The sequence below is a fragment of the Megalops cyprinoides genome, chromosome 2 (genome assembly GCF_013368585.1).
Source record: "Megalops cyprinoides isolate fMegCyp1 chromosome 2, fMegCyp1.pri, whole genome shotgun sequence".
In the NCBI taxonomy this organism is placed as follows: Eukaryota; Metazoa; Chordata; class Actinopteri; order Elopiformes; family Megalopidae; genus Megalops; species Megalops cyprinoides.
The window spans coordinates 16,622,556-16,648,737 of NC_050584.1; the positions used below are offsets into that span (position 1 = coordinate 16,622,556).

At 42.3% G+C, this 26,182-nt stretch overlaps 1 protein-coding gene across 1 annotated transcript in view; it reads right to left on the reverse strand.

Annotated features, from left to right (window-relative positions):
- Positions 1 to 220: 220 nt before the first annotated feature.
- The window catches only part of kcnb2 (potassium voltage-gated channel subfamily B member 2), a 70,946-nt gene continuing 44,984 nt past the window's right edge, over positions 221 to 26,182 (reverse strand). Inside the window, exon 2 of the mRNA XM_036521961.1 lies at positions 221 to 2,212. Coding sequence (XP_036377854.1) covers positions 221 to 2,212 — 1,992 coding nt within the window. The remainder of the gene's footprint in view (positions 2,213 to 26,182) is intronic.

The following is a 26,182-nucleotide window of genomic DNA, read 5'->3' on the forward strand; positions in this document are numbered from 1 at the left end:
CTGTGATATATATGCTCTTAATGGAGCTTCCATCAAACCCACTGTTATCAAGTCTCTTGTCTGCATAAATGGCAGTCTCGTTTTCCTCGATAACATTGACACAATCAAAAGGGACTTCTCATGCCATGCAAAAATATCTCTTTCTTTATATTGGGACACCCTTTTCCCAACAGGCTGAGACTTTCAGCAGGACTGATGTTCACAACATGTTACTCCAGAGTCACATGCTGGTTTCACATGTGGGGGATAAGCTGCCATCCCCTGGCCGTATGTGGATCTCAGGTGTAAACATGTGGTTTTCCACTTTGTGTCCACTTTGGTTACTGTCGGATTTTCCTTCTGCGACAGCACTGACCGCACCTTGGGTGCAGTTGTGGGCGGCAGGCTTCGGCGAGGAGGGACCTGTGGCCGCATCAGCGTCCTCCGTGTGATTCTTCACCTTGTTGTTTTCTTCGGAAGAACACTGCACCTCTTCCTCAGCTTGTCCCTCTGAAATCTGGGCTCCTTCCCCACTGTCTGCAGCGTCTTCGTCAGGAGACTGCAGTGGGTCTTCCCGAGGGTCTCTCCCAGGTGTGTCTGAATCGGGACTCAGGAAAGGGGGCTCACCCTGGGGGGAGTCGTCCTCCATTAGAGTGGTGCTGATGTGCTCTGGGGAGGAGGCTGTCAGGGGGCTGGAGGTGCTGGGGGGCGTTGGTGGAGCCTCATCAAGGGTTTCAATGAAATTGACTTGGAGACTCTTTAACCTCTCTGTGTTGTTTCCCCTCAGGGAGCCCCTGATGTTTTCCACCGCCTGGCTGAAACTTTGAGTTTCCCCCCTGGGCCAGCATTCCTCACTACCTGGATTGTAGGTGCCCATCTCCAACAGGCCTCCTTCAAGGGTGCCGTCTTGGCTCTCGTTCTCCTCTGGCACCTCCGCTGAAGGGCCCAGCTGGCTGAGGTTGAGAGGAGGAGGAGCCCGCGGGTGTCTCCCCTGTCCGGACGCAGCCTGTGCGGCTTCGGTGAAATCATTCACACAGCTTGCGAAGCTGTCAATGCTAGACGTGCTTCTTACGTTTGGCTGGGGCTCGGAGGCCTGCGACACCACCTTCATCTCCAGCTCTACTTCCTGCCTTGGCATCGGTTCAGACTGTACTCCTGTTGTATTGAGATTAGTGAAGGATTGAGATTTAGTCATCTGGTTGTACATTTCCTCCAGTTTCTGGGCATTCAGGTGCTGTGGGCTGGCACTGGGATTGCCGATGCGTTCTTGAGAACCCTGCCGAACCACTTCCTGGTATTTTTTCTCAAAGGACTTTAAGCTGGCGTCAGACAATGTGCGTGTGGGCACACCCCAACGGGCTGGAGAAAGGTGGTTGTCCAGCGAGCGTTTATCTTCTCCTTTGTCCACCACAACATCCATTAGTTCCATGCTCCGAGCAAATGCATCTTTCAGATTCATGGACACGATGCTCCCGTTCCTCTTTGCACGCTCCAAGGCCTCTCTTCTCTTGATGGCTTTCTCCTGTCGCTTCTGCTCCTTGTAGAACTCAGAGAAGTTGTTCACAATGATGGGAATAGGCAAGGCGATGACTAACACCCCTGCAATGCAGCAAAGTCCACCAACTATTTTGCCAAGCAGTGTTTGTGGATAAATATCACCATAGCCTACTGTTGTCATAGTGATGGTGGCCCACCAGAAAGACGCAGGAATGCTGGTAAATTTTGTGGCATCCTCATCTTTTTCTGCGAAAAATACCAAGCTTGAGAATATCATGATCCCCATGGCAAGGAACAATATTAGCAGGCCGAGTTCATTGTAGCTCCTCCTGAGTGTAAACCCAAGAGATTGCAATCCCGTGGAATGTCTGGCCAGTTTGAGAATCCTCAATATTCTCATGATACGGAATATCTGGACCACTCGCCTAACGTTCTGGAACTGCAGAACGCTCTTGTTTGACTCAGTCAAGAATATGGTGACATAGTACGGCAATATGGCCAACAGGTCAATGACATTCAGTGGCCCTTTGAAGAACTTCCACTTGTTGGGTGAGGACAGGAAGCGCAGGAGGTACTCCATTGTGAACCAGGCAATGCACACAGCTTCCACGTGTGCTAGCTGGGGATTGTCATTAGCCTGGCCAAATTCATCTATCACTTGTAGTTCAGGCAAAGTGTTCAGTGACAATGCAATTGTTGACAGTACGATGAATAGGATGGATATGATGGCCAAGACCTGAAAGAAAGAGCGAGAGTCCAGTTAGTCACACGTTGATGTGTGATTTGTGTCACTGTGCAGAAATATGCTAGATGCAAAACCATGATGCAAGAGCTTTCACATTCAGAACCGATTAGGCACCTATTTGCCTTTTACATTTAAGTTTACATTTTCATCATTTAGGAGATGCTCTAATCCAGAGAGACTTACATACAGTTTTAAATGTTATCCATTTACACAGCTAGATATTTACTGAGGCAATTCTGGGTAAAGTACCTTGCTGAAGGGTACAACAGCAGTGACCCAGCAGGGAATTGAACCAGCAACCTTTCAGTTATAAGCCCTGCTCCTTACCACTGTGCCACACTGTTGCCCCCTTTTGATTTGTTCTGGTAGTAGACTTGTATCATTTACTATTAGCTGTAATAATGAATTAATTAGGCTTTCTATTACATAGCAATGGACACACACACACACACACACACACACACACACACACACACACACACACAGGAACTGGAAGGGTTCCCATAGTTCATTTTTTGAAAATAACAGGTGTGGCCAGTATGTTTCATAGATTCATTATACCAAAAAACAAACTCCATTAACAATTCCTCATGAGAGCTGCATAAAATTAAAGATTTAGTTTTGAAAACAGCCTTCTAAAAGCATATCATCTTTAACCTTCAAGCTTGAAATATTGGATGTCAAGCTTTCTTGCACATCAGTTCTAGTGAAATAAAGAACATTGAAACAAAGGCACTCAAGAACCAAGACAATCTGCTTTGTCCTCAAATAACATTTGTGATTACTTTTATCCAAACCAAATTCATTGTTTCAGCATAAAACGACATTAGATCTTGATATTAGTCACTTCTTATTAAGGACAAAGTGCAGTCATCAGATTGCATCTTGGCTTTAGTGTCTCATCTAATGTATAATGATCAACAAAATATAGACATAAAATATTAGGTGTGACTTTTTATTTATTTAGGTATTTACCTACTGAAACTACAATGCCTAATATAATATCATCATGTATTTCCAGGACATTCATGGGCTAAAGGGCTGAGGTTCAGAAACGTATTTCCCTTAGAAACAGTGGTCGTATAGCCCAGCGTTCACATAGTGAACACATAGGCTATCACACCTGAATTCCACAGTGTTGAGGTCAGACAGGTCACAATAATCCAAGCTTTAAACAACGCTCAATCCGTGTCTCAAAGGTTTTCACATGTTGATTGTGATTGACAACATTTTATGGGTCTGTTTGCACCGGTAACATTTTCATTCACACAAGGCCAGTACTTGATATGACCTCTGATAAGCTTGGGCTATGAGAGTTTATGAGTCTATGAGTGGTGTTTGATTTGAGCTATAAAAGTAATCATCAGCTACACTGACACCATAAAAAGACAAAAAAATAAAGGTGGGTACAGAACAGTCTCTACACCTCTCACACCTTTCAGCTCATGCATTACATAGGCCCTGAATCCTGTGAATTTCAAAGGGGATGAATGATGGGACAGGAGGAGCTGGTGATAAGTAGAAGACAGCAAATGCACGAGTGGGTGGATTGGGGGTGGGGGTGGGGTTGGGGGTGTGGGGCTGCGACCTTTCAGACCCTATTGACTGGATGTCACTGGTGCTTATCCTCTTTGTGCAGGTCAAAGACAACACCCGTGCTCCCTCTCGGAAATCGTTTCCTGTATCTGCTTATCTGAAAGGAGGCTGATTCGATGCAGAGCATTATAGCACCACCATGACTGCTACCAACAGGCTTCACACACTGTCCTAGATTGTAGCAGGAAGTTGTGAGAGATTGTCACAGAAAAACAAAATGAAAAAAAAAAAAACCATATGGGATACCTTGATTTTTTTTACCGTTTTCCTCAAAGAAGACTGACAATATCTCTCTCCGCAGGAAATTACCATGTTTGCTCTCCACTGTCTGTTAAGCCAGTGAAACAATGCTATTCTATAATGCAAGGGTCCTTGTCACATGGACATAGCATCTGCCCTGCTGTTTAAATTCATCTCTGTATTCTGCACTGTAATCCCTCTGATCAATGATTATCACAGCTCTAATTCTTCCACATACCGCTATGTCTTTAAAAATGTGAATGAAAAAAGAGATTTTCCATGTACATTCTGTCAATGTAAATTGCTAAGACTAGGTACAAATATGAAATCAACAGCAGGCACATAAGTATAAAATTTGGTTTAAGAAAGTAAGGGATTACAGATCTGGTTTATGCTCAGTTCTATGGAGAGTTTCTTCATACTTTTCTGTAAATATAACAAATCCAACAAGCGATTCAATATAGGTCTAGGTTTCCTGAGCTGTTGCTATTGAAACTTTTAACTGGTTTCTAATCAAGCAAGACTTTGCCAATCACTTACTGCATGAAACTTATTAACTCATTAAAGTCTTAACTCATTGTGTGGCTGTAGTTGACCAATGGCTGAAACTAGGATTGAAACACACATTTTGAATACATTGTGATCCTGTTGGCATATTCATTATTAGCCACATCACTTTAAATTTCAATATTCAGTTGTGAGTGATATTTTATTGTTATTTTTATATTTTATTTTTATTCCAGCACCATGCATAGAGGCATAATATTAATAACTGAACTTGTTTGTATTGAAGAACAGCTATAAGAAAAGTCACTTCTCATGGCTAAAGCCAAGGACATAATCAACTGAGTACACTGTGACTGATGTGAAGGCATACTCTTTAGTTAGATGGACATCTTTCTCACACTCACGCTGCTCCCTCTTAAACAACAGGGAACGGAAATCCAATTAATCTGCTGAGGTCAAAATGCCAACGGCTGCATGTGGCTTGGCCTGGAGTCTTTGTCCTGACTAAGCAGGAAAACAACTAATTCTCAGGTGAATGTTGACACAAATGAACCAAAGTTGCGGTGACAGAGCACGGAGACCAAATGAGACGTGGAGAGGTATTTACGCGGAGGGCCGTAGGCCTCGATCGTCACCATGAGGGGCATGTGATTTCAGAGTGCGGCCTATGCGCCGCTGACCTTGACGAGCAAGGGACGAGCAAGCTACTTGCAATGGCCTGGCCACCTGCTGCTAATACCTCCAGCAAACCCTATCTAGATTCGTCCTCACATTTGCAGTTTCTCACAAAGCTAGAACCGACATCACATGGAGGAAAACACCGCTATTACGTACACATTGTATTGATGTTGCTTTTAGCGCTGTGCACTGTGTTTACTTAGGAACGCATTTTGTTGGGCTGTGATGAAGCATACGGCACAGTGAACCTCACTCGCTTTCTTTGTGTCCTCCTATGACCTTAACCCTTTCGCACGTAAGTTATTTTATGCTGTGTAACGCGCGTGTTACGTTACATGGGTCGTTATGTTTTCATTAGCATTATTAAGCTTCTCATAGCTTTCACCACCGCATTTGCTATACTATTTAAATCGCTGTTTCCTCAAAGCTAACATTAGCTAGAACGTTTCTAGTCTAATGTTCTAATTGCACCGGTTTGACCGTACAAGCTAAATGGCTAATCTCACCGGTGTGACCCTACACGTGAAAGGGTTAAATCATAAGTTGCACATCACAAAAAATTACATTACACTTCAACTATGGGAATGCAGTGGCACTGCTTTTTTTCAAGCAGCACCTCTAAAGGCTCCTCATGAACATATAAAATTAGTTATTCCAAAATCACATAACATAGAACAAACCATCCCCCCAATGCTGAACTAGGCTACTGTACGTAATCTCCACCCTAAGTACACCAGAACTCTCATACTGCTCCGCCTCAAAGAGAGCTCCAGCCGTACATTAAGTATAGTAATGTACACCGCTTAGTGTAAACCCATTAGCGGCTCTGCCGGGCCGGCAGGCATGGGGGTGCTGGGGGAGGACAGGATGAGATGATCTGAGGACACAGTTGTGTCACCCGTGGCCCTCCGTCTCACCCTACACGAAAAGGGTGCCAATGTCAAAGGCACACAATCACAACGTTTCCGTTTCAGGTTCAGGTCCCTTTCTTTTTGCTTTTAGAGGAAAATACCTGCTTTGACATGCACACACACACACACACACACACACACACACACACACGCACACCATATAGTATATGTACATTTAAATGCAGACATGCATCTGACACATGCACACACACTCATGCTCGCAAGTACAAACACAGTATGGTTTACACACACACACACACACGCATATGTCAGGCACACAAATGATTTTTTGTGTATGACATTCACCTTGTTTCCATGAACCACTTAGAGGTGGCTTGTGTTAACCTTCTTTAATTAACTGAGAGTTCGTAAGGAGATCAATTACGGAGTCTCGCTCTCCTTGCACCTGATTTACATGCATGTCAGTAACAGATGCCATGTGCTCACCGTGAACTTCCTCTAATCCGCCAGAGAGAGAACAGACCTAGGACCTGACCTGGCAACAAGACCTCTACTCAGATGATTCCATAATATGAATGCCTGAGAGCGGCAACACTGCAACAGCCTCACCTCCCTGTTCCAGAGTCAGTAAGTCAACAACCTTCTCACAATGACATCTGCATCAGTTTAATCAATGCTGCATACTAAAACCCAAACTAAAGACAAAAAGCTACAGTTTATAAAATATTCAGTCTCCAAAAGAAAGAAATATTCTAAACTCTGACAGAACTACAAGGCTGTCTGTATACTGAAGATTCATCCCATCTTAAATATTGCTTAAGTCAACAGCATCCCAAACAGCTGTGCAACAAAATTCTAAAAATAATCCCAAGCCTTTTTATTAATTTACTGCATTAACCTTTTGAAAAGACCTGACAGCACTGTTCAGTTGGTCCTATGGCTTTTTACTGTCCTTATGAAGTTACAGTCATCAGGGTTAGTACAGACAGGTTGAAATAGGACAATAATGACTTGTTAATTTTTCTGATGAGCTGTTATATGCTCTTAAAGTCAAACACCAAACTCCTCATCCAATTTCTTTTTTTAGATTAAAGCTCCATCTAGGCAGAGCTTCAGCGTGTCCCTTTGTAAAGCCTATCACATGTATCCTAATAACTTAAACAAATACCTTGGCATTAAAGAATATCATGCACATAATGTAAAATTGAAGATAAAAGAGGATTTATAATAGGAATTATTACCTTAATGCTCTTTTCATGTGCTGGCTGTTTGCTTTTGCCTGATAATCTCTTCATTTTTCATGTATACCGTTAACGAACACGCTATAAACTACAGACCTTGCTCTCAGTAAATGACCAACGAGAAAAACAAGAACACCTTCAAACAAAACCCAGACAAAATTATTATGTTGTGGTGCAAACACAAAATTGACATGTTTAGGATTCCGTTATTCCATGGACCCAGTCAACCCATAGTCTGAGCTTCTGCTGCGATACCTTACCTTGTCTGCAAAGCAAATATGTAGCCTAACTCCTGAGACTAAGTGTTGTCACTGGCGGGACACTAAGACCCTCTTAACTGCTTGTCAGTGAAGGCAGGCCCAAAGGCAGCGTGGGTCTCTCCTCTGTACCCCGACGTGGCCCCATCTGGAGAGGAATGACTTGTTTCACACCATGACCTGTCTATCAGCCCGGGGAGGGTATTGATTGTGTACACATCACATTACGGACACTGCCAGGAGTAAGCACTGCCAAGCACTTATTGATCAACCACTTTGTACATTTATGTGCTTGATGCACCTTGAAGTTATCCACTACGCCATCCCCTGCGTCATCAAATTGTGGCCGGATAAATTGAACTATTTCTCAGGTATGATAATTTTCTGCTGCGGAATCAATTCCTGGGATTATAGCTATGCTAATGGGAATTGATTACCTGCTGTAGTTTCCTCTCTCCAGCTGAAACAGATTTGATGTGATGATGCCCCCTACGTAGGAATCAAGCTGCGCCAATTTGGACTAGAATTTTTCTTTCTAATATTTAGCTGACATGCAGAAATCGCCTGTCATACTCTGGTTTTACTGGGAAGAAGAAAGAAAAATACATATGCTTCTTTGTCTAATTTCAGTTTCACAGAGAGGCATTACGTTTGCACGAATTCAAGGATATAAATTTGGGCTGCAAGCCAGTCACTGCAAATATTATTCGTGAGCAATTGCCCGCATGAAAAGTGGAACAGCCCTAAGTAATTTCATTCTGGCAGACAGGAGCACCTGGAATGCACAATTGCGTTACACTTAAGCATGTACTACTCTCCAGAGCTAGACATTAAGGAAACCCTCATTATTGTCTTCCCCTTTCAGGAATTCCAACGGCAAAGTTCTTCTGCTCTTTTTCACTCCCTGAGACACAGGCTCTATGGTGAGGATGCCTTTCCGATACAGACAGCCGCCAAAGAGGAAGTGCATTTTTATAAGAATGCTGCTGAATATGACTGGGTACTGCTAGAAAAATAAAGCAAATGAATGATTATCTATAATGTAATAGATCATGTGTCTGTCTTGTTTCCATTTTTACTGCAACAATTAAAATAAAAAATATACAACATGCCTACAATAGAAACTAGAATTAGTTCTGTCATTCTGCAGTATCTTTACTTTGTAATATTTAAAACATGGATAATTATGCCAACAGAGCCAACAAGCTGTTCATTCTACTTTGACAGCATCTAATTTAATCAATAATTACTGTGGATCCACCTCATTTATCTTGGCATTGGAGTTTAATACATTGCTGCTCTATGGGTTGAAAAATAGTGTCACTTGCAGTGGGATTTGTGACAACTCTATCAGTCATATTTGCTGTATCATAATGTACACTAAAGACTGGAGGTCACGCATCTGTTTCCATTTGCTTATGGATCACTTCAGAAACCTATCAATTCAGTTTATTATCTTTCATTTTTAGTTCCAAGTTAAAGTTAAAATCTGTTCCAAACCAAGTCAAACAACAATGCCAGTGAACCATTAAGTATGTTCTTCAGTACATCTTGCGCATTTGGGCAGAAGTCTGCTCCAACGCAACTTTGATGCTTATAACGCAGCCTGTTAGCAATAAAAATAACATTCATTATGTCTCAAATTGACTTTGAAAAATCATTATTTGTCCACAAGTTTATGTTACAGATAGCAATGAGCACTGGTAAGATGTTAAATGAAACTGTAAATCTAGCACTGCAGGTCTAATGATTATCTGTAGGTGAATCAAACAGAAGGGGTAGTGCTTTCTCTTATTGCCAGTATCGACTCAGGCCTCTGGGTTGTCTGTGAAGAGATCACTTAAATACACTTATACAGCATTCTCCTCTCCTGTTCAGTTACCTACACACCCAGCTACACCTGCTGAATAACTGGGCATCTCCGTCATAAAAGACACTTAGGACTGGTCTGTGGCAAAATACCCATGCAAAAAAATAATATATTGAGAAATTAATTTTAGAGAATGCATTTTTTAGCTCAATCAGTACATTGAAAATATGTAAATTACTGGTATTTGGAAGATTTCAGTATGTTTCTGCTTAATATATTTAAAATGTATTTAAACACATATTTTTCAATATATTACAACAATTTCCTTCATATGGGCAAATCCCTGGGAGCATTGTAAGGCTCACTGTCTTGGTTTGTGCTTGATGCTAAACATAAGCCCTAGGATTTAGATTTACATTTATTTTTCACAATTTTTTCAGAAATCTTTCCAACTAATCTCCAACCTCAATTAGACATTCATATTTAACTACCAACTGCGAGGTCAATTACCGATCAATTATTTCAGAGAACAGCTCTAGATGGCCTTTAATGTGGGGAAAAACAAACGTGTTCTCGTGATTCTACAGACCTTGCGTATCACATGAAAAGAGTAATATCACAATCAATGTTTCCTCTTAAACCATTTGGGCTTCAAGCCTCTGCCACTGCAGCTACGAGTTACTCTTAAACATGCGCTAATTCACTTGTTCCACCGGAATACACAGCTGTAACATTTTTTTCTTCAAGCATGCTGGCAATTCCTTAGTGGATTGCAGATGCGAGGGTATGAATTGTATTACTGCAATGCTATAAAAGGAGAAAGGCAATGTTCCCTCTGTGTGTCGCATAAAGAAAACTGCTGCTGGTAAGCACCAGCAGGCAGCGCACACGTCAGTTGCTACTGTGCGAGAATCCCACAATGCAACTGAAGCCCTGCACATGTGATTGCCCCACAGTGGGCAGTCAGATGCCTAACAGCAAAAGCAAACGATAACAACTGTAGCAGTAAAATCAAAGGAAATCTAAAAATTGTAGCAGTAAAAAAGAAAAAAAATCAACTGAACATTTCAAGAGGAGTATGAGTCCCCATTGGTTGGGGTTCTTTCAGGCTAACATGCCCAGTCCCTGCTAGTGATTGCTACAAAGTACCGAGTGACTCCTTGTGTGGGTGCTGCTGTTTCATTGGGACACTTTGGATATGGTGCTAGATATGAGCAGGAGTGGGAGTGGCCTGCCCTGTCGCAAAGAACGCTGGATTGGAAATAATGACAATTCAGCCCTTTCTGCTAACAAACACTGAAAGAGTATCCACACCATGTCAAGAATATAAACATCATAATGCCATTGCTTGTTCAAAAACACCCTCAAAAAAACACAATGCCATTATTACTGACAGCTCTGTAAGCAAAGGTGAAAACTGTGTGGAATTCAAAAGAGAGCTTTCGGTATTCCGCTCTTCTTCGTTTCTGCACACTGAGTCTCTCAGGGGTTAAATCAATCTGTACCTTGAAATACAAGGCACGGTTCACGACATCTCCAGCTGTGTGGGCTGATGGGATATGAAAGGAGCCTTAATGAATAACAAATTCACGCCCACTCACAATGATGGCTTCCTTTCTAATTCACTTGCAGAATATTCCAATGGTCTAGTTTCAGATGAAGTGTATTTGTTCCTCTCAGTGCGCTATCGCTGAAAGGAGACTGTGCTGTGCAGCAGGCCTACTGGTGCCTGTGCGTCTGGGCAGGGCTGCCATCTGTGTCTTTGGAGGCGCTGCACGGAGCAGCCCGAGGTACAGAGCTCTCCTCTCAGCCTCTTGCACAGTGACATTCCAGGCTGCCTCGTCCGGGAGCTTCCCTCTTTACAGAAATGAAAACCTCTTAAACGAAGCACGGTCAGTGCAGTCTACCATCTGCTTTCAGGGTTTACTGGGTCTATTTCAGGCCTGGATTACATTTGGAGAGGATGCAGACCTTTTTTTTCATGGAGTAGAAGAGAAAGTGGAGTGGTATAAAATATTTACAGGGTACACAACTCTGCACGCATTTCCCCAAACAAACTCTTACAAAACGAGTGAGTGCATGGTGCTGCAACATATTACAGTTCAAAAGATTCTGGTGTAGATAGTACAGTAGGCTGCTCATGTCACGGGAAAAAAAGGAATTAACACAGCTTTGTAAAATCGGAGGAATGGCAATGTTAGTCTTCTAAATGTCAATGTAAAATTCTATAAATGTAATACCCCGCTTTCAACAGGCTTGCATTTACTATCATAAAACCAATGAAATAAATTCCTGAATGGATGCACTTCCCCAGAGGCATGCTTACAAGCCTCATCATCCAAGTGTGCTTGTGTGTCTGTCATTGGTTCACCTAAACCTACATCACTGGCTACATTCTGAGCTGAGCATGATAAAGACAACCTTGAAAAGAGGCTGAGGTGCCAGTCGAACAACAGACACCTTCCGGATATTTTTACACTGATTTACAGAAGTTCCACACAACTGGATGACTCACTTGAAAACAAAAAGAAGCTGAGCAATCTTCAATGTCATGCATGAGCAATTCATTTTAGCCTGTAACTCTAACCTTGATGAAAATTAAATAGCTCCCCCTTCCAATCAAGAATATTGATGTGGGTTTATTTTTAGACCCAGCCAAGAGCCTTGGCGGTACGAGGACCAAATTAGAAAGCCCTGCGTCTGTGCTATATACTGTAATACATCCTGAGCTTCAGACACTGGATCTCTGCATGAGGGGTAAATAAAGCTGGCAAAAGAACAAATGCACCATGTGGTATTCCAAAACAAAACGTTATTATCTGTTCTGTTGAAACATATCAATTTGTTTGCCGCTATTAAATGAGAAAAGATACACAACGGCAAGGCTCTGTCGCTGCTGGAGTGATTCCGCAGCTTCTGCAGCTGAGGCAATCTGTGATTCGGATTCCCTGCCTCTATCGGGCCATAGGGGTAGATCTGCGGAAAGCCACGCTGGCTGCTGCCCGTGACTGTGGCTTTGCGCCCACGATTAACATGTGGGAAACTCTAGAAATGAGACGATTAGGAGTAATAAAATCAGATGGAGATCTCTGCATTCCTGCTCCCACGTCTAAATTTCTTCAGACATCCGTGGTGCCTGTCATCCATGGCCAATCACTGCTGTCAAAGCCACCTCATGAGGTTTATGACACAGATGTTGCTTTGGAGAAATGAGTAGGTTTTTATTGAAACAATGATTAAGCTGTGTCCTTCTGATATGTCCTTTAACTCACAAGGGGAAACGGGGAAAAAAAAAACTTCCAGTTATTGCAACCATCATGAAAACATATCTTTCTTCCCCAATATCCAAGACACTCAGGCATGGCAAATTATTTTTATACTTGTATTTATACTTTTGGCCCATTTTTTTGGAGCAATTTATTTTTTGATGAATTTGTTTAGTTTTATTTTTAATAAATTCTTCCCAACTCTTATTCTGAACAGTCCTCCCAAAACACACATCCAAATAAACCCAATTTATACTCTCTGAAACATTCCTGGTAAACTGTGTCTGTATACATTCTGTATATTTGACTGAACGCAACACTGAGATGATAACTCATGAGATCGAATGGAATATTATTTCTGCAGCATCAACGTTCGAATGAATACAACCACACACAGAGGTACTGATCCGGCCTGCATGCGTGTTACCCGAGCTGAACTAAAACCTCATGGTGCCTAATGTATTGAAATGGTAAAGGGCAATATGCATTGTGCTGACTACAGAGTACTGCTCGTCGGACTGATATCGGTGGAATTCCACTTTCCAGCCGTGCCTCCCTGTGCCGATACCCCACCGTTATTCCACTGGCGCAGTTGTCAGCGCATCTCACAGACTGACATGTAGGAAGCCCTATTCATCTCCCGGCGATGCAGCTGCACTTCTCAACACACAAACAAAAACAAACACAATGCTAGGTGTTAATATTCATGCGGGATCTCGCAAATAACCCCACAGCCTAGCGCTGCGCTCTGTGCCGCTGGTTTTAACACCAAAACAAACAAAGAAAAAAAAAAAAGACAACAAAAGGATTCCTCCCCATCGCGTCTCTGAAACCAAGATCCAGAATGAAGGGAGGAAGCTGCTTTTGAAACATTTAAAAGTGAATTAGCATTTTCCTTTTACAGTGGCCAGCCTTGCTTTGAAAATAAAGGCAGCTATCCCCCTGACATTTGCCCACATTAATCTAGCATTTTAATAAGCACATCCCCCAGATAAACATACAAAGTACCTCCTCACTGCTTCCCCAAATCTAGCTCTTATCTTGATCTGAGCACCATCTTCCCTAGCCTTTTATGTAACCATGGATTTGGTTAACCGCTGCCAAGCTAAACAGTAGATTTTTGCTTTTAGCGTGGTTTGTTAATGTCAGTCTTCTGAATGTCCAGCAAGGCATACACCATGGCGTGATCTAGTAACGGCAATCGCCAGGGGTTGACGTGTCTGGACTCAGCATTATCACCTTTTAACACGACGCTGACTTGTTTTCATGCCTCCTCTCAAAGAGTAAATGGAGAGCCTTTTTTTTTGTGTCGGGTTCTGAGTCAGCCTGTTTTCAGATCACTGCATCACGCTGCCTTTTGAAAATATGAGAGCCTGCTGCACTGCAGGTCTGTGTGGAACACTGCTGCCCGTGTTGCTGAGGCCAAACGGGAGGCCCCTCCTCCCCATTACAGCGGCGGCACCAGAAAATACGATCCTGTACAGCCGAACCCCCCAGGTTCTGGAACACAGTATATCACTCCCTCTCAGTGCCATAAAACAAGTGCAACGTTTGAAGAATAACCAGCTGAAGTGTGTGTTATGGCCAGTGACAGGCGACCGTGTGAATTTACTGTGCGATTCTGTAAAGGCCAGAACGGGAAAATGAAATACCTTGTCCCGATTGCTGCAGAATCTCCTTTCCAGAGAGCTTGGAGAAAAAATGCTTTTTTTATTTTTTCCCCACTTGCTGCACTGTAGACATGCAAAATATATCAGTTGGTATTTGTTTTCTCAATCCTACCATGAGAATTCATTAATGGACCCTCTCACCCTCACACAATGATGCAAAAACCATACATGAATTATCATCACCGCTCTTCCAATGTTTCACTGATTCAGGGACAATAAAAGCCTTATGTTACATTATTGTCATTTAACAGAAACTCTTATCCAGAGCAACTTATATCAATTACAGTATTTTGCAATGTTATCCATTTATACAGCTGGATATTTGCTAAGGTAAGGGTGAGTTAAGTACCTTGCCCAAAGAGACAGCAGTAGTGCCTCAGTGGGGAATTGAACTGGCAACCTTTTGGCTACAAGGCCTGCTCCTTAACCATCATGCTACACTGCCGCCCCCGAAAGCATTTTGGTGAAGTCACTGACAGCAATATCCCCAGATGGAGAAAAAAAAATAATGAATAAAAATGTCAGCTGTGTTATGTAACTTTGAAGCTTGGTATCAGTGTCTTACAGCTTTCGCCTGCTGTGACACGCTGGGCCTCTAGTGGAAGCCAGATATGGGATCTGTGTGACCCCAGTACTAATCCATGACTCCGAACATGCCCCGTGTTATCCTTCTGTTTAAACCTCAGGGACCAGGGGAGCTGTCCTCTTGTACTCTCTGGTACATCTGGTGAATTTTGTAGTCTCAAACAGAGCAAACAACACAATGCAAGGCAAAATAATAGGGAGGGTCGCGTCGTGCGTTCTGGGGTGTCCGCAACCATGCTCGGGGGCTTCGGGGAAGGGACAACGTGCTTGGGGGCTTTGACGGATTCTTTTAAAAGCGCTCATTTGAATGTTAGCGATGGGTTTCGGAGCGTGTGGGAGGGCAAGATTAACTGTCTTGGATCCCGTTCCCCTGTAATTTTCTCTGCAGCGCCGTGGTGTGAAGTGCCGGGATGGGAACCACCAGGACTTTCATTAGCTGCCTATAATACTGCATGTGGAGCAGCTCTTCCTCCCAGCAAGGCTGGAGCCTGCCAAGACAACTGGTAGTGATGTGGGAGTTAAGTGACAGTGCTTCTCCTAAAAACACTCACATTATAAATGGTTGGTGATAATCACCTACTAAGAGGCAAACCCGCATACATACATACATACATACATATATATATATATATATATATATATATATATATATATATAAATACAGGGTCACTTGATTATTTAACACATTAACAAATATTAGCAATTGACATTTGATGCAAATTTATGATAGTGAAAAATGTACTGGAACATATGAACCCACTGTCTGTGCACTGTTTGTGATGGTATGTGTTGCACACTGCCCAGCAACCAAGTCAGTCTAGTCTTCCCCTAATTAATGCAATAGTTCAAACCAAAAATAAAATCTTGCTCTAATTTTTGTAGCACCACTGAAAATAATCACAGCATGACTAAAAGCTTTTTAAAAGCTTCTATCTACAGGTGACGCTGTCTGTAAGATTTTTACTTCATTAAACCGTACCATGAATGCATGTTTCTTTCTGTTCCAGCAGAGGGAGCACTCCCTCCCAGAGGCAATGCAGCTTCCTCTGCAATCAGAACAGAGCAGGGCCCTCTCTAGTGTTACCCTTTGCTGGCCCTAGACGGTTAGTCTTGCCCACCTCATGCCTCTAGTGCACCAACTGTCATTACATCCATCTGCTCTCTGTGCAACGTGCACTTCATCACGGGTGAGGTGGAAAGAGTTACCCGCAGTTCAAGGACAAAGCCTTTACCATGTCTTCAGGACCACTTAAAGGGGCACTGGGAGAATAACTGAGTCAGCGATCACAGACAACTTCATACATAAGAGAGGCTGTGGTGTGTAAATCAGGTGTGTAACCGCCTTTGGAACAGAGTTATAGCGAATGCAAAAAAAAAAAAATGCAGCTTGGTAATTTTTTCTGGCAGCCAGGTGAAAACAACTCCCTCAATGTGCTGTTACTGCCGTGATAAGACACACTCACTGCTTACTGCTTACTGCTTAAATGCAGAACACTGAACATCAGCTCCGGCAGCAGGGAAGGCAACACCCTGGTGCTGAATCTAAAGACCCTTCTTGAAATGCTCGATAGCAGCTGAAGTTCCTCTTGACTCAGCCTGACAACTCGAGCCATGAGCTATGAAGGGGGGGGGGGACCTCAGGGACTGCCGCATCCTCGCATCAAAATGCCGGTGTATACACGGTATCCATGGCAACCGTTTTAAAGGATTCCCTATCCCTGAAGGTGATGACAATTGATGTGCAGAAAATAGCATGCAAACCGGGATGGAAGAAGGTCATCATTCCGAATGTCCCACGTAATTGCTGCTACTTTCTGGGGCATTTGCACGACACCTCTAATAATCAGAGATATAGAAATTTTGTATCTCAGGCAAATTGGCCTGTTTTATTAAAGCACTGATTTGCCTCAATGTTTGTAACATGGAGACAGAAATGGCTCATATGTACATATACATCATTTGTATACACCAGTGTATTACATTCCCAGATTTAAAAGAATACCAAAGTGCCACAAGTCTGACCTTTAACCCCTGCTGGTACCTAATGTCAAAAGAATGTGTGTGATCATTGACAAAAATACAGATGGTTAAATAACATTTACGTATTGTGTTCAACAGGAATCACTAGCTGACACACAAACAGTGAAAAACAAAATAAAATACTACACACAAAAAAAAAAAAAAAACGCAGTCGATTTGGAGGACAAAACTGTTGTATAACCGTGAAGTGAAGCAGAATTCTCTGTGGGAAGTGGAAACTGAGAAGAGGGAACTTGCATTGTTCCTTCAGAAAAAAGAGAGTGAAAGTCAGTCCTATTGGGAGCAGCAGCAGATGATTGTTGCCTGGTCTTACAGAGGTATTGATGGGCTGCCCGCCCTTGTGAAGCAGAGGTTGTGGTGTCCTTTCACTTCATGGGAGATTTCCTTTAATTAACCCAAATGAATATGAATGCACCAGGGGATTTATGAGCTGGAGGGCTAAATTATTTAATTACCCCCCCCCCCCCCCCCGTTTTTATGACAGGGAGGAAAGTTGTCGATCACAAAGTTTTAAAAAACACAGTGTCAAACTGCAGCTTAGGACAAAGGAGGTATAGTGTTCCCTCCCAGTCTATCGTGTCTGACTGCTGAATTATCAACGTATATATCAGGACACTGTATTAGCATTCCTGTGCTTATGAACTGCAGCCTCAGTAGGGGGTTGCTGAAATGTTCTGTGAGGAAGTATCAGATTATTTGATGATTCTTCCTGTGGGGAAAGAATGAGTAACCACTTATAACCTGTTTATATCCTTGCTATAGATAGAAACCAAATCCTATTAGAATTATCCTGAAATGTCCTCCGACAGAACGGACAGGGTGCTTCCTAAAAATCCCTTATCTCTGCCACTCGACGGGCAGTGGGTGCGAGGTTCCGGGCTCTGGCACAAACGGGTAAGAGGGATGCAGTTTTCACCGGTGGGGAGAGTCTGCGCTGTTCCCACAGTAGGTTCCGTGACCCACTCAGGGTCACCGCTGTGACTCGAGGGGCTAATCTGAGGAAGTGTCTGAGGACAGCCGGGGCAGGGCAGGTAACAACACGTCTGAGAGTGCAGGGAGCGGACATGTGAGCGGCTCGCAGCACACAGCACCCACTGCCAGCTCCTCGGCAGATCTGTACCCCCTCTGCTAAGACAGATGAGGGATTTCACTAATTCTCTGGGACAAAGAGCTCATTGACTGAGAAAGGCAGCACTTATGACCAGGCACATCCAGAAGTCATGCCCTTTGTTCCAAGCAATTAAGACATACAAAGATCCTTTTAATGGCTTTTTAATTCAGAAAAAAAAAACAATTTTTACCTAAAACATGGAAAATTGCACATACATAGAAGATGAAGCCTACATGCCACCTTGTAAAACTTTGCATTCGTTTATTTTTCCCCTTAAAAAGCTATTGACGAGGATTTAGTAAAAGATGAAGTAGTCGTGCGACATTGCTCCAGAGGAATTAATGTCCTTAGGCAAAACAAACTGCAGGCCTGTGGTACAGTGCAGCAAACTGGTTTGATTTATTAGCATTATTATTCAGGCGCAAAGGAAGTTAATAGTCCTACCCTCTTTTGCAGTGTTGCATTTTTCAGGTGCTCATAAAAAAACAACTTGTATAATAAGAGGAACAGCATGCAATATGCACGGTGTCCTCCAGAAAGCATGAGTGCAAAAGGAGGAAAACCACAGGGAGGGTGTTCCCTCCACATGTGAGAAGCCCATCACTTTGTACACAAGAGAGCCTTACTGGGAAGGATTGCCTCCTCTGGTGTCCATCCTGGAAAAGACAATCACGCCTATGCGGCCGGATTGGGTTTCACCTTTAAGTGCAGATTCCTCTGTGAACTATTTTCCGTCAAATTCCCCTGGCACTGCCTTTCATTTCCCAGTTACGAAATAAGCTTCCACCATTACCTCTGGGTCATAAGCCTCTGCTGCGGTGCTAGTTACACGATACATGCTGTCATCTACCCAACTTAGTCTGAAGGACCGCCTCTGTAAACATTAACCCATTCAGTCCAACTCGGGCCCCAATCGACAGCCTGCTAAGGGTACTTTAAGTCTGTGTTCAGGGTGACGGCATTGGGTGGTGTAGAAGCATCAAGAACATTAAACAGGGCATTCCTCTCATAGTGTCCTCTCATAATGTCCTTTAGTAGTGACCTCCAATAGTGCCCTCACTTAGTGTACTCTTACTGTGTTCTTTCGATATCCATCAGGTATCTCTCTTAGTGTCCTCTACTTGTGTCCTGTTATAGTGTTCCCTAATAATGTTCACTCGGAGTGTCTTCCAATAGCATCTGCTAATAGTGTCGTCTCATAATGTCCTCTACCTGCGTCTCCTAATAGTGTCCCCTAATCGTGTTCTCGAATAACAGTGTCCTGTCACAGGGTCCACTGCTCTGCTGTCTGTAGCGCGTGTTTTCTCTGGTGTCAATGCATGACATGTTCACAGTCAGCTGAGTAAATCCATACAAAACAAACAAACAAGAGTGACGCAGCATTCCACTACATACTTAGCATGGTTGGCACTCTCAAAATAAACCCACTCCAAGTGAATACTTCCCACTGACCTGGCAAATGACACATGGGTGGCCTGACCTTTCTACTACAAAAGGCTGAATAAAAAAATGTAAGTAAACATTTAAATTAATTGAACTCTATCAATGCATTCAGTAAATGAATCAATTAAATGCATTGGTCTATTTTTATTAGATCTTTAAAAAAAATCTGATGGGTAGGCCAGTAGCTGTCTGTCTTAATATGTTTGGTTGTTGCTGCTGCAGGGGAGCAGTACTAAATATAGGAAAACAATCTGCATAATGTTAATGCCTAAATTAATGACAGAATATTATTGACAAACACTAGCTCAGTATTAATTGCACAGCTTTTAAAGCCTGGCCCATTAGATGGAATTGCTAATAAGCAGCATTAGCAGGCTTTTACAATATGGATGATCGAGCCTTTTGGGTTCCCTCACTATCTCCACTTCATGTTGTTATTACAGACCATACAGCTACAATATCCTCTTGAAAAACCCAAAATCAATGCAGCGCATTGATTTTTCTTCATTAAGTCTGAGGCAAGTACCAAAATGTAGCTTTGAAAAATCCCACATTCAATTCCCCAAGTGTTAATTGAAATCGTTTCAAATGAAAAAAAAATACAGAACAATAACAAGGCTGGGTTCTCACAGACGGTTTTTAAGGCAAGTGATGGATTTTGCGGTCTGGCCGGGAAGTTCGACGCCAATGGCGGTGCGTCATACTTTCATCGAAACGGCCGAACGCTATGACATGGCAGTGCTCCGCATTCCGCACCCCGCCATATCAGCACGGAGAAAACACTGCTGTTGCGTGTGACGTGGGGGGGGACAGGATTAGCCGCGGCCTCTGCATGCTGCAGGGATTGTCCCAGGCATGCTGGAATGACAGCCACGTTTGGCCGGATCTGTGTGCGGCGGGGCCCGGGGTGGCTGACCCCGCCCGGAGCCTGGCCGCAGAAGCAGAACTGCAGTAATCACCACGCCTCACACTCCGAGGACAGAGAGCGGGAGGACTGGGAACCGTTGTGTCTCATCGAATCGCTGACTGATAATTCCATCCCAGGCAGCGGGAAGCCCTCGGTAGATGGGCGGCATGCTCTCCACACTTCAGCCAGGGCCTAAAACTGGCACTCGGATGGAGAACTGCACTTTGTTGACATCAGAAGTCCCACAACAGTTGTCATATGAACAGCAGTAGCTTTAACCTTGGCACACCCACTAGATTCCGTTCCAATACCATTCCCATTGCATCACAGACAGCAAAAACAAGAGCCTTTCTACTAACGGGCAAGACATACGCACGCACGCGTGGTGAGGACAGACAGTCACAGTTCATGCCATAAAGAAACATAACCTAACAATAGAGCAAGACAAAGACAAAGACAAAAAACACAATACTTTTTTACTTACAGTACTTTTCAGATAAAGGAGAGTAATGCTGTTTTTCAAACATAAAGAGAGATTGCTATGCATTTATTTGTATTAAATGAATATGAGAAAGCACATGTTTAGGACACACTGTACCTTACCATGCTGAGTCCCCTCTACTTATCACAAAACACACACATACACACTTGTGCACACACAAACACACAAATTGCAAACAAATTAAAACACTGTGCTACATACTCTTCCAAAGTTAACGTTGATGATTTAAGTTTTTTCATTTTTTCAGGGTAGTTACAGTAATACACTCCTGGAATGAGGCCACATGCACCTCCAGGAATAAACCATCGATTATAGGGGACAAATGATCAATTAAAATGGAAAAGGGGTGACAAAAACTGGGAACAGTTTCTAATTGTCTCACAATCAATCTCTCTCAATTATTTATTTCAGGAAAAACTGCAAACCCTTCTCTCCAGTGAGCCATTACTTTCTACTCTTAATGGATACAGGGCTTTATATTACTGAAGAAAGGCACTGGCAAACGAATGGAATCATCCAAAGAATGTCCTCTAATTAATCACCACAGCGGCACGACTGTAATAATGTCTTATTCTGCACCAAGTTTCATCCACCCTTGCCAGGCCAGGAGCGAATCTGTTGTTCCATATTAGTAGAATGCAGACATAAACAATGTACCATTCAATTTATTAATTTTGCTGTCTGTGATGTCCCCAGCAGACCCTTCATTTTTCCGAGGGTGGTAATTTATGTAAAAGGAAAACTCGCACGCAGACATTCACCGATTCCCGGGAGAGCCAACTGCAGCAGGGACATTTGGGAAGGCTGGCAGTCAGATATACTTTGAGGGAAGAACAGTGACAGAGAACAGGGCAGATAAAGACTGTACAATAAAGGCATCCCCTGAAAGAGCAGTAGGGAAAAATATGACTCCAGCCAGGGGGAGACCGAGCAGCAGCCAGGCTGCTGAGGCTTTCTGCAATTAGTCTCTTCATTATCGCTGCTCCTGCGTACCAGGCGCTACCTACTCAAACAGGTGGTGGTGGTGGTGTGTGTGCATATGCATGTGTGTGAATGTGTGTGTGTACTACTATGCTTGTGAGATTCTTACAGATATTATTTTCCCTGCATTCAATATCGGCTCTCTGTTCTGCCCGGTAGCCCCAGGGGAGAGTCCATCCCCCTTATTTACAGATATTCCGCAAGTCATGCTTTGGGTTTCCCAGACAGAAACCTAAACTGATTAAGAAATACCCTGAACTCGCAGCTCCTCCCCCTGGGATGAAATGTGCTGCAGTTTCATGGACGCAATTATTCTGAACTAAATTTGAAGAGTGCTCATTTCGGCCTGAGATGACAAGTCTTTCAAACTGAATTGTATGACTTGAATAATTTATGCTGTAGCATTAGCAAACAGATAAATGCAATTCAAAGTGTGCATTAAAAGGAAAAAGAGTGGATTTTGTAATACTTGGGAACAATGATTCACACAATATCTTATTTTTCATAAGAAACCATTCCCCAGTGTATCAAATTCAATTAATTTGATATAACAGGGACAGCAGCTGCTAGAATGACACTATATCAGTTTCTTAGATTCACTTCTAATTACACTGCCATAGCTGTTCTACTCACACCATCAGCAGTATGAGAGAAAAAATATATATAATGTATATATAAATTTGCTCTAACGAAAGTATGGGCACTACTTCACATTGACTTTACAAAAGTCATTCTGACCACTGCAGTGCCATTGCATATTTTTACATGCGGTATACCTCCAATATCAAAATACTGTCCCTTGAGGGAATAACTACTTGTCATTGCAGTATAATAGTTTTGCTAAAGGGACCTAAGTGATCCACTACACAAGTTGGCATCAAAAGAAGATGAGGGTAGCCATTAATTTGTGCCTCCCAGCTTTCTTCTTTGAAATTCTGTCCTCTTCCAGGTATTTTCACAGAGAGAACTCACCATAAAATGCTTAAAAGGCAAAAGGGAGAATTGTGGATCTGACCTTTCCTCTTCTGATGGTACATGCCGGAACAAAAGATATTTTTGTGTGCGTAGGCAGCAGGGGCGTTAAACTGCCAGAGATGTTTTCACTTAAATCCCACTCGGAAAAAATGTAATTCATGCCCTCTTCGGGCTTTAGATCATTTGAATACACTTTGGGGTTATGTTAAAGAATATAACGCAAGACATTAGTTCAAGGTCAGTCAAAATTACCTCTCTTCAAAGAAGATTAAAGCCAAACAGTTGGTGCACATACAGGACAATGCTGGCTCCTGGCCACAACATGGCCTGACGTACGTGCTGGAGAAAGTAAAACCCTGAGAAGGATCCGTGCAATAACCACCACAGGCCTTTCATCTGAGTGAAACTCTGCAGAGACTGACAATCTCCTCGTACCCTTTGGTAGCACCACCTTATTGGTGAGCACTTCAGCAAAGATGGTGAAAAGAAGAACTCTGACTTTACTGAATGTTTAGAGTCATGGACAACTAAGCTGTCCAAGCCTGCAATGCTTGTAGCAGGATAGCCAAAACACGCTTAATGACTGAGGCTGAGAGAGTCAAACAGAGAGGGAAAAGGGGAGGGAGGGAAAGGCAGAGAGAGACAGAAAGAGGTAGAGAGGAAGAAGAGATAGGATTACTATCCTTATCTTTGGATCTGTACATATGCAGTTGCATGAACAGTGATCTGGACAGTGATCTGGAGATTTCAAGTGTCCTCTGAAAACACAGACTAGCCTACTATAGCTGAATGAGTCTGGAGGAAACAGGCGCAGGAAGTGGATGACTCATTATGCATGAATTCCTGAGATTATCAGCCTTTCAATTTATGTTAAGGAAAATGCTTTGCACAGTTTGCAAAACTTCAAAAGCTTTACCTCACTTTCATCTCATTTTTTACCTCCACTGAATTAAGCTGACATCAGACAGTTTACCAAATATTGATATTCATACCGTTTAGCATATACTCACTTCCTGACAAACAGCTTTTATCTGATCTGCACAATAGAACAATCCGCTTTATATCCATTCAGTTACCACTGAAGGTAAAAAGGGGATGACCGCAAAATTAGATGTGATCCACTATTTCAGTAAGAACTGGAGACTGGCAGAACTAGGCTCTTGTGATATCACAATCACACATTAACAGAACTGGGCTGAGGACAAGTACAGAGAACAGGTGAGCAAACTGTGTTTGCTTCAGTTAATCAGGAGATATATTAGGAGTTCATTGGCAATTAATTAGGAGATATATATTGGTCAATTAGATACTCATTATACTCATTATGTAGTATATATATGTGTGTTTTGGGCACAAATGCTGTGAATTCCAAATCTATGGGAAATTAATTGACAGAGAATGGATCATAAGTCAAATGTTTTGGCATCACTGGATCATAATACAGAAAAATTATAGTATATAGTATGTATGAGCTAAGTAACTACATAAAGCAAAAATACATAAATACACATACAGCACCATTGGGGAAAAGGCTGTATAGTACTGTAAATGTTTTTGGCAGGTCAATATGCTGAAATTCACAGAAACAGACTGTAAAGGAAGAATAATACTGTAAAGAAAGAATAATAAATGTGTTCATGAACACCAGTGGGGTAGACTAGCCTCGCTATTGTCCTCTGAGAGCACATTACCACCAGACAATAGGTTATGAGAATGTGGTTTTCATTCAGCAAGCCTTACAGTCCTTGGCATGCACTTTTACACTCACTTCAAATATTGAAACTGTGGGCATCATGTTCTGTAAAGAATAAATCAAAGAGTGAACATATCAAACTAAATCAGGTCTACAAAATAAGTGACTGTACATTAACAATGGAACAGCTAATGCTGAAATTTCCATATAATTTACTGGAGAGTTAAATCAAATTTATTTGGGTATTTGAAGAATGATATGTTTAGAAATTGAAGAAAGTATGCACAATTACATGGGAAAGGCAATAGAACAGAATTGTGCCAAACGGACACTGAATGCTTTGCCACTCAGCTGAGAAAAACAGGTGGCAGAGAAATGAAGTCATTTCAATAAAGTGACTTTTTTTTCTTTTTTTTTTTAAGGCAAAGCAGAGAGCTTAAAAAAAAAAACATACTGAATGAGATGGACATGGGTTGCCATCACAACGGGTAGCACAGAAGTAGGATCACCAGATCCAAGAGCACACACAGTAGAAATCTTGGATCTTGCTCTGAGCCTACATCTTTATCAGCCTACACTAATAACAAACGTATAGTCCCTCCCCCACCCACCTCACATCTCCCTCTGACACACACCGTTTAACCACACAAAGAGCAATGTCCATTGTCTGCTCTTGCCATAGCTCAAATTATGTAATGCTTCCACCATGAGTAGATTGCAGCCTTTCATTTGTCCCGCTGCACGGTTTCCTGGGAAGAGGTAATTAGTGTCAAGAACAAATTTGTTGTTGCTAACGAGCCTGAAAACCACAGTCGTGTGGTGGACAAAAAAGGAGGATAGAGTAGATACACACTTGCTGGCCAGCACAGATAACAAGATATTCTACATCTTTTCACAATATGCCAGGCACTCGGTTTTTGACTGGAGTACATCCTCACAAGACATAATATGCCACAAATCTCTCCTTTCTATGAAATTCACAATGCTTAAAGGAATCCTTATCAAGAGAAGTGAAAGAACAGCTGCAAGAGATTTCTACAAATGCAAATACTCTTTGAAAAATAACATTTAAATAAAACTAAGAAAAGAAAAAAGGAAACGAATATTAATCAACTGAGACAAGTGAAATTCTAATATGTATATTCTAAAATGTATATGATTAACCATTGTAGATTTAATATGACATTTCTCCAGATAAAGAACTTATCTCTGATCTTCCTGTGGATTGTACTGTCTAAGATCCAGAGTATTAGTTTCGGTTATACTACGCAGTATTAATCCACGGTGAAAGGGGTTTGGCACATTCATATTTCTCTAATCCATGCCAAGATCTCCGACCAAAATATTGCCTGCTGGTATTGTCCCATTGCTATATCCACATAATGTATATACACACGTGTGTGTGTATATATGTTGTATTCATACACAGTATATGTATACACACTACATATATAAATATACACATACACACATATACTCACACATACAGTATATTCTATGTTATATTATACAGATCACTATATTCTACACAGAAATCAAAATAATGAGAGGGGACCTTTCTGAAATTATGAAATGAAAGCCGAAGCT